Source organism: Pocillopora verrucosa, chromosome 13, assembly GCF_036669915.1.
Source record: "Pocillopora verrucosa isolate sample1 chromosome 13, ASM3666991v2, whole genome shotgun sequence".
Lineage (NCBI taxonomy): Eukaryota > Metazoa > Cnidaria > Anthozoa > Scleractinia > Pocilloporidae > Pocillopora > Pocillopora verrucosa.
The window spans coordinates 15,524,844-15,534,530 of NC_089324.1; the positions used below are offsets into that span (position 1 = coordinate 15,524,844).

The following is a 9,687-nucleotide window of genomic DNA, read 5'->3' on the forward strand; positions in this document are numbered from 1 at the left end:
TTTATTAGCTTCAATTAGCTCATGTATTTACCCATCTTCATCTACCCTGGGTCCTACAGCCTGAAAGTTTGGGTAGGTATTTTCTGTCCTCCAGCTTTTCCGGCTGCCACTAATAGTATGTGAAAATCGTAGGCTATACTTGATCTGTTTAGGAAGTTCTGTGGCATCTTTGCTGATTTTAAAGTCCACAACTAGGAAGAGATGCCAAAGGTTTCAACAAAACATCATTGTGTAACAAATCTCATTAAGGTGTATTTTTCAAACTGTTATTTGAATCTGTAGTGCTCCAGTTGCAGGCTGCAACCATTATATATGAATATACAACTTCTCCATACTGTTTTCTTCTCATTTCTTATGGTGCTGGCAAGGAGAAATATTTTAACAATCAAGACCTTTTTTGGTTGGTGATCATTCCCAATATCTCATGACCTTAACATGTAATTAAGGGACGGTTTGATGAGGAGGAATTAGTTGCTAGTCACTCTTAGGATGAAAGGGTTACCAGTAACTGGTTTAATGATGTACATGAAAAATTGAGCTCTTCTTATGTAACAATGAGCACAAACTTATTACAACAGGAGTGCAGATTACAAATAGCATGTACGTGGCAAAATTTCCTTTCTTGCCTTCCTGTGACATACATTATCAGTAATAACCTGATTTCTTGAGAAATTTGGTGTAATAATTTTAAAAGCACCTGAAATTTTTCCAAAGACTACAAATTGCACTGGCCCTATACAGGCTCCTGCAATGTTGTTGTCTTTGAAACATTTAGTTGTGCTAATATTAACATCAAATTGCAATCGAAATCACCTTATTACCTCAATATACTAAAATCATCTTGATCAGAAATTAATGACCACATGTATATAATCATCAACATTATCAGTACCTGCATAGTATTCCTCATGCTGTGAGGCTTCATCAGCCAGTTCTTCAGCAGAAGACCAGTTCTTCTTGTGGAATATGCTGTTGTGGACAACCTTTAACCCAGTGATGCTTGCCACTCTGTTCATGATTTTTCTCACTAAAGGATAATATTAAAAGAACATTAAGAAATGGAGAAAAATTGCTACAAAATAGGATCTATATATTGGAAAAAACTGAAAAAATTTGCCTGTGCTATTATTCATGTATATAGGTGAACATTGTTATCCACAAAAGAAGACACTGCTCTCTGAGTGAACACTTCACGAATGAGAGGCTAGGGAACTAGGCAGACTTTAAACTTGACATGATAAATGCAATTAATCCCCTATAGATATTGCATTTATCGTGTCAATTTCACTCAATATTGATTGAATTCTCTTGACCAATAAGATTTTCATAGTACATGTAGGTCTAATGCATAATAATTATAAATTTAAAATAAGTTAAGGTAATATTTAATGAACCGCTTTTTCTCCACACTGAATATATCAACACTTAGCCAAATTTGTCAGTGTGCATTAATGTATCCTGGGTTTAATAAAGCATATGATGCATGTCATGATCATGATCGTGCAAAATATTTTCACAGGCTAACCAGCTTATGGCTTCAACCACAGCCCAACACTCAGTGGGTTTCCTGAGAGGTAACAGAAAACTGATGTTTTTACCCTTTAAAACCCAGACTAAGTTTGTAATTCTCCTTACTGTCAACCACACAATTCTTCTTAATGTTAGTTCAGAGAATTTAGTATTGGATCAACTAATCATCCCCAAATTGATATTCTTCTTTATTTTTATCACTAATCTGGTTTATACTGTATTGATATTGTAAGGAGAAATTCTGTCTTGGTCACTCAAGGTACTTAAAAAGGTTAACCAACAACCGTTAAATGCATACCTGGAGGGGATGTTGGATAATAGGCAAGATACGTCTTGTTTTCCACTGTCTTCCTCAGGATGGCTGTCACTGCTGTGCTGTTACTTAAACTTAAATTCTTGGGTGGATTTTGGTAAAGATTCTTCTTGGCATCTTCATCAATTAAACTGTTTACAATTCCTGCTGGTATATCTTTTGATGGTAATGGTTCAAAAGTGCCTGTAAAGAGCAGAATTTTTTTTAATCATGTAAAGTTAACTGTCAAAGTATTTCAAAAGACCAAGTGACTCACATCAGGCAAAATAAATATATTCATCCGCCAGAGGAAATCAATAAAAGAGGAGTGTTTAAATTTCAAAATAAAGGAAATTAGTGTAGAGTTTCATGAAATCTAGATAAGCTTGTCAACAAAATCTGCAAAAAATTTCACTAAAAAATATTGATTATGATCTGCAGGATGTACAAGTGCATAAACCAGACCAAAAATTGGTAAGGAAGTAGCAGTGATCTTAATTGTTGTACATTAAAACTTACTAACTGCGAGATTAAGATTATCATCATCATCAGATTATGTGAAGAGAGTGAACTGTGTAACATTTCAGTTTTTGCTTTGCATTTTCTTTTTTTTTTTTTCCTTTTTCAGTAACTTCCTTCATTTAAACCAGCTAAGAATCATTGACGATGTTGAAATCTCTGTATCACCCGTTGATTTCACATTTTTAAATACTTGAAAGAAAATCATAATGGTCTGTAAAAAAATTTACTTCAGAGAGGTTGAGTCCCTGTTCAAATGGGCCAAATTACAAATAACAGCTTATAGATAAGAAAAAAGCTCTTTCAGCTCAGCAAGATGACATTCAAGAGTCCTACGACAAACTTTTCGTATGTTTGTAGAGTTAAAAACAGATCAAGTGCTATTACATTGACATTTAGTAACAATTCAGTTTCAACTTGTTATACTTTTGTTTACACTTTGTGCTATTGACTCATCATGTTGTAACTAAAAAAGAAATGACCTAAAATGAGCTACCTGTGAAATGACCTAAAATTATGACTTAAAAATGGCCTAAAATGACCTAAAATGACCTTAAGTGATTAAATGACCTAAAATGCATGACCTTGAGTGATGTGCACAGTGACAGCTAAAATGAGAAAAAAAACACCTAAAATAACTTTGACTGATGTCTAACAGATCCACAATTATAGTAGCTGGTGGTAGCACAATGATCCAAGGTGTTCTAAGTGATTCAAAGTGGCAATTAACTTTTACATAAAACCGAGAAGGTAAGCACTTGACCAGCTCCTGCATTTAGTTCTGTTGTTCTGAACATTGTATATCACTAGCAATTTAACTTTTTTAAATTGTTCCAGTAAAGTTTAAATGTCATTTTACATCATTTTGGTCAGTATAGGCTATTTTCAATTATTTTAGGTTAAGACATCTGTCAAGGTTATTTTAGGGCATTTTAGGTCAATTTAGATATCACTTAAGGTCATTTTGGTCATTCTAGAAATTACTCAAGGTCATTTCAGGTCATTTTAGCTCATTTTGGGTCATTTTAGATCAGTTTAGGTCATTCCAGGTCATTTTGGGTCATTCCTCATTTAAGTAACTAAGTGACTCATCAACATAGTTAGATGGAGTAATTTAGAATAAATTACTGTGGAATTCCACTTTGCTGTTGGCATTTTAATAAAGGCTTAAGGTTTAATTTGACATAATACACAAATCTAAACATAATTATTGTATTTAAGTCTCACATCAAAGGCATTAATTTTACATTACATTTATTTTATGAATTTATTTTGACCTGAATTTATTTAGTAATAAAATATCCTACTCACTGAAACAGAAGTCTTCTGTCTTTATGAACAACCTGCAGGAAGAAAAAAAGAAATTTTTGAATTAGAGGAATGAATCTACAATTGTACATGCATAAATGAATAACGGCTTTTGGCTTAAACCTTTACATCTTACACATCAACATGCATATTCTCCATACTGCTCTCTATACATTTTGTAAGTAGCTGACAAGGAGAATTTGCAATAATCAAGAGCTTCTTTGGTTGGTGGATCATTTCCTCTTTTCTTCTGATTGAATTATGTGATCTAGAGATGATATTGTAATCATGGTGAAAATTAAAGAGTAGTTTGGGAACTAGCAAGTGGTTTATGGACGTCCATGTATATACTGCAAAAAGTTATTTCGTGCAGGTGTTCAGCTCACTGGGAGTAAGACCATCATAATTCCTTCCTGTCATCCATGGACTTAAACATGTCAAGTTTTTTATTATTAAAGCAAGAGAGGTTTAAGTCTACATAAATTAATTGTCTGTTTGGCCGCATGAAAAAACATCTTCCATGTCTTGTGTAAATGATTGACAATTTTTTTCTTTCACAAGAGTGCCCTACCCACTGACAGTCCCTCGGAGGTTTCAAAGAGGAATTCGAAATACGTGTATCAAGCTAAAATATAATACTTTGATGAAATATCAGATTTTCTCCTGTTTCGAAAAATGTGGGATATCTTCATCGCATCCAATGAATGCATCATTTAAATCCTCAAAGGTGAAAATGACAGTCATCATGGTTATGAAATTACCTGTTTTACTTCCATCTAGGGGGGTTTTTTAATTTGCAAACACTATTTATATTAATGGTTGAGTTCAATTTCTTTTGGGAGGAAACACTTCTTGTAATGATTAATTATTTTCTTCGTGGTTGGATGTTGAAACACTCAAGAGATAAAATTTGTATTCACACACGGCCATGTAGAATTATCCTCTTGAAAATCTACCTCACAATGTGCTTGCTCACAGCTGTGTTAGAGATAAAAGATAATCCTCTAAAATTGGCTTCTCTTAGCTGAGCTTATTATGGTTTTAGGTCAAAATCAGACTACTAATCCCTTTCAAGGTTTTATCATTTATGACAGAGAAGGAGAACTTTAAGACCATGCCGTTATTATCATCAGCGAACCAACAACTTAAACAGTTTATTTATGGTTATTATGAGGTTGGTGGATGAAGGAAGTTTTTGGGAAAGGAATGCTGTAACCAAGATTGAATGACATTTTTAAAATGTCGACGGCAGTTATCATCAGCCTGAGGGGTAAAATCGATGGTGTTCTAAACCTCTGTTCACTTCGCTACGGGGAAGGATAGAATATCTAACAAGTATCTGGATACACAAAACATTCACATCAAAAAAGATTTAATATAACCTTGTAAAACTCATATTTCAAGCACAAAGTGATCATCAGACTCAAGCTGTTTTCTACCCCAAAGAAACCTGGTTTCAAATTTACATGTGAATCACTCGTGAAATTCTTTTTTCTGAGCTTGATGGATAAACGAAAGTGCTGACTCATGGTGGCTATTGGTTGACTGCATGGTTCGAATTTCTTATTGAGGAAGTTGACATAGCAGACTTTAGCTATAATTATTATACATGTATATATAGTTGAAGTAACAATAAGATTGTGAGGTAGTGTCATATATAGTTAGTGAGGGGAAAAGCTCAAGTCAAATATCACATATAGAACTCCAGAGCGATTAATCTTAAAGTGTCCGTGTAATTTTTCAGGCTTCTTTTGTACAACTGCTCGTTGTTGTCCACCTGAAAAGGATCGTTGCTTTGCTTGACAGGTGTGAATAAGTAAGCCTGGTAAATCAATAAATTCAAACCAAAAAAAAACTATATTTAATCTTTTCTCGTTGTAGGGGAAAGCTTATATATTGGTTGCAGCTTAGCCTTACATGCTCAATTTGTAGCTTACTGAATCCATGCAGCTATAAACGTGAAATATCAGAATTCATGGGGGTTCATATGCGTTAATGGTGGAATGTTCATTCATAACTCCTCGTTGACTAGAAATACGCGGTGCTTTGATCTTTTTAACATATGAAACTTGCAGCTGTTTGAAGAATATTTTTATTTTTCAGTTGTAACTCGGCGGTGTGGCCTTATCGGTTAAAATTTTGTGCAGACGAATGCATCTTTCGATCACCCAACAAGTTCCGTATGGTTGAATGGTAGAAAAACTTAGAGGATCGTTTACGTACCTAGGATGTACTCTGGACTTAAGGAAACGTGAGGCGATATGATCTTTCTCGTCCAATGAACTGAAGCTTAGAGACCCGAGTATACATCGTCAGAATATTGCTATATTGGGCTGAGAAACATTGTTTGCGGTTGTTGAACATAGTGGACTCTCATGAGTTTTCAATTATCTGGGTGAGCGGCTTGCAATATTCACGTCTGCCTTGAGTAATTCCGACTTTAAAATGTTTTAAAAGTTTTCTTGCTCGTGTAACAGCGATGTCTGATTTCTGTGCAATGGTGAAGACAATCACAAGTATGTTTTAACACTGAAGGGTGATCTATACAGCGCTGATGAGGAGTTCAAGCAATTAGTGATTTTCTTAAACGTAATATTCTTCACCACGGTTTCGTGCCGTTTTGTCGATCGACACACCATAATAACAATTAGATTCACTGATCGCAGTGCGCTGTATAGTTGTAAAATATTATCTTTTCATTTTCAAATTGACTTGTTCAGCTGTTCTTCCATGTATTGCTGGATAGAGAATGGCGATTTGTGTCCTCTTTAGACAAAATCTTCAGCAAATATAAATTACGTAATGTTTCTAAAAACGCCGATCACGATGATTGCAACTTACTTTGGTAGGATTAAAAACTCCTATGAGAAGAACGGGCAATAAGAGCTCGAATACTGTTCCTATCGGCCGACGAACCTACAAAGCAAATAAAAAAGAGAGCGAAACAAATTGTGAGCAGCGACTGCAGTGAACAAGAGGACGCCAGATACACCATTAGTTGTGCAGATTTCACCAAGAAAGTCACTGCATCACAAACCTGCAAAATGAAGTTTTTCCACAGCAGCAAACGAAATTGTCTAAAACGAGTAGCCATGGCCGAAAGAAAACGAAAAATTGCCCAAAAGTTAGGACGTCATTTCCATCGTGTATTCAGCAGACTAAGGCGGAACTGCGTTGAGGTGTTCGCTTTTTATTTATGGCCCACAAGCGCATGACTGAGGTGTTTAAAATTCAAGATGGCGCTCGTAAGTACACCTGTCTACTCAAGCGGAAAATATCACAAATAAACTGTGGTGGTGGCTTCAAAAGTACTGGGAAAATGTGTGATTTGCTTTGTTGTTAGCTAAGCATAAATTTAATTTTGCACACTGTTAAGAATAAGGACATTTTAAATATTTTATTTTCTCTTCCAAATTAATTCTAGTCCCTTTGTTCAGCAGTTTGTTTTGGTTACCGAACAGGACATGTATTGCTCCCGTTGTCAAGTGTTGCATGGCCTTATCAAAGAAGTCTTCATTAGCATTTAAAATTACGATAATTATAGTTATGATTCTAGCGAGTTGAAGCGCAATGCATCAGCATTTGAATAAACGTATCTGTTCTCCATTACAGCTTACCAAATTCCTCATAAAGTAAATCTACTGAATTTGACGAGAAAATCAATAACGTAGGTATGTTTGAGAAGTAAAATTCAATCCCGCGTCAAATTTCTTAATCATCCTTAGGGTCTTTATGGGTTTTTTTCAACCTCTTAACAAGTCATAAGCAAATACATGTGTTTACCTACGTAGTTTTTAGTGACTACTTATAAAAAAAATAGGTTCAGAAAATCCACTTCCCACAAAGATTAGAATCGTCTTTTTTTTGTGCGAGAGCTTCCCACTTGCACTTTTGGACAACACAGGTTGAAAAATATATAGATATACATATATTATGCAAACTTTCATAACAAATATACTGAATGAATAATATCCAGTCCAGAGTCAATAAAAAAAAAACTTTATTTTTAATGTGTTAATTTTTACGCGTACAGAACTCTTCTTATGGAATGACTCACTAGAGTGATATAACAGACAAAAAAAAGCAATCTGTAGCAAATATTCGTGAAAATATATTTACGAGTTTTTGTCTTAAAATATAGTTGAGCATAATTGTTATGTTGTTACAAAAGTATAATTTGCGGTGTTGCTTTTGACAAAATTATTTCAATTTTTAGAAATATTTTTAATTCAGATAAAATCGCTGTCGTGTGCAGGGTTTTTAGTAGTCACGATAGATGCATTCAAAGAAATAATTTTACAGTCATCAGAACTGTTCGATCGGGTCAGTCGAGATTTCACGTTGAATTTCAAATTATTCTATGTTCAGTCATTTTCAAATTTTCCTGTAGTAGTAATTATAGAATAAGCGCCGCCCTTCATTTGGAATATTTAATAAAAAGTGAGTTTAAAGTTGGCAACAAGAACACTTAAACTGCGTAAAAAACCGAAACGCAAAAAGGACAGCTGTAACCTCGGGTTATCATAAATACACATACAACTTCCTTCACACGTTTGAATTTTTTTTCTCAAACAGTCTGAGCAAATTTGTGCAATCAAAAATAAAAAAAAAACTTTCAAATATTGTAGTGCCAACTTGTTGTGACTTTTTGGCGAAACTATTGAACGTTTATCTGAGCGGTACTTTTATTTTGAAACACCAGCAGAGTTGCGTATCTTAACTATGTAGATAATTGTGTTACATGATATTCTCATGTCATCAGCTTATACTGATATGGTTATCAGTCATTTCGTACCCACGGACGTTTTGTACCCAGTCGATTTGTACTAAACTCAGACTATATTCCAACCCATTTTATAACATAGCTAGTAAATTTGTCTAATCAAATTCAATTGCGCGAGCGTGCTTCATATTCCTATTGTGCGCGCTCATGACGTCAGCAAACAAATCCCTCGAGAAAAATATTTTCCATCGAGTTGAAAATGTTACAAAACAATTGGTTCATACGTCAGCTGTGTGTTCATCGAGATATGAAGCACGCGGGAAGTTTGGAGAGCACGAAAGATGCGTAAGAGTTGCTCGAGGCGTAGCCGAGAGCAACTCTAGCTTCTTGAGTGCTCTCCAAACTTCCCGCGTGCTTCATATCTCGATGAACGCACGCTAACGTATGAACCAATTGTTAACTGTGTAGTCGTTTTGTTGGTTTAGAGAATTTAGTATTGAATCAACTAACAGTTCCCTAATTGATATTTTTTCGTCTTTCTCATCATCTGTTTGCTTCACGCTGTTTTAGTATTGTAAGGAGAAGTTCTCTTTTGGCCACTCATTGGAGTTACAGTTGTAAATAACAATGTAGTCTGAGTTCAATAAGTTTTGTTTATGTGGCGTCCAATTTAATACGCGACCACCGAACTTAATGCCGATAACTCGGAAAATACGTGGTCTGATGTTGCTGTTGTTAAGAAGGTCACTCGTATCTACGGCAGAGTTTAACGTTTATCTTACACGCGTGACTCTTTATTAACTTGTTGTAGGCAACCATCGCCGCGATATGCTCACGCACTCAAGCGTGAGGTATTTTGTGAGATCTCCTAACGGTTGGATCGTCACTGAATGTTAGGTCGTGTATGAATCGACCGGCAGGTTGGGTACGAACCGAATCAAACTGGGTACGAATCGTCTGAATTTGGTTACGAATCCACTAGTAATTTAAAATCGTCCGTGAGGACGAAACTACGTGATACCATTGATATTTATTTCTATCACATTAGTTACGCAACATACCGTCATCACATGATGCTCGCGTGGGCAGTCAGGTGATTCCAACTCGTTTTCGTTTCTTTATATGAATACTGACGTTATGGTACCAGGACTGGAAAATATATCATTAATCTTTAGCAAACAAAATTTCTCTTAGAGGTTCCGCCAACGTTCCTTTAGAAGCAACATAAGCGTTCTATCGAGCTCTTTTCTCTGAATAGCTCCCATCCATATTCTCGTACCTAGACTTTCACGGCTATTTGAGTTACAGTTACCGA

General features: G+C 35.2%; 1 protein-coding gene across 1 annotated transcript in view; it reads right to left on the bottom strand.

Annotated features, from left to right (window-relative positions):
• LOC131772256 (phospholipid-transporting ATPase ABCA3) overlaps window positions 1-6,851 on the bottom strand; it is a 31,026-nt gene extending 24,175 nt beyond the window's left edge. The window contains 7 exon segments of the mRNA XM_059088145.2: window positions 32-191; window positions 893-1,027; window positions 1,829-2,026; window positions 3,653-3,684; window positions 6,491-6,504; window positions 6,506-6,565; window positions 6,687-6,851. Of these exon segments, the coding sequence (XP_058944128.2) occupies window positions 32-191; window positions 893-1,027; window positions 1,829-2,026; window positions 3,653-3,684; window positions 6,491-6,504; window positions 6,506-6,565; window positions 6,687-6,743 (656 nt within the window). The 5' untranslated portion in view covers window positions 6,744-6,851.
• Window positions 6,852-9,687: the final 2,836 nt, after the last annotated feature.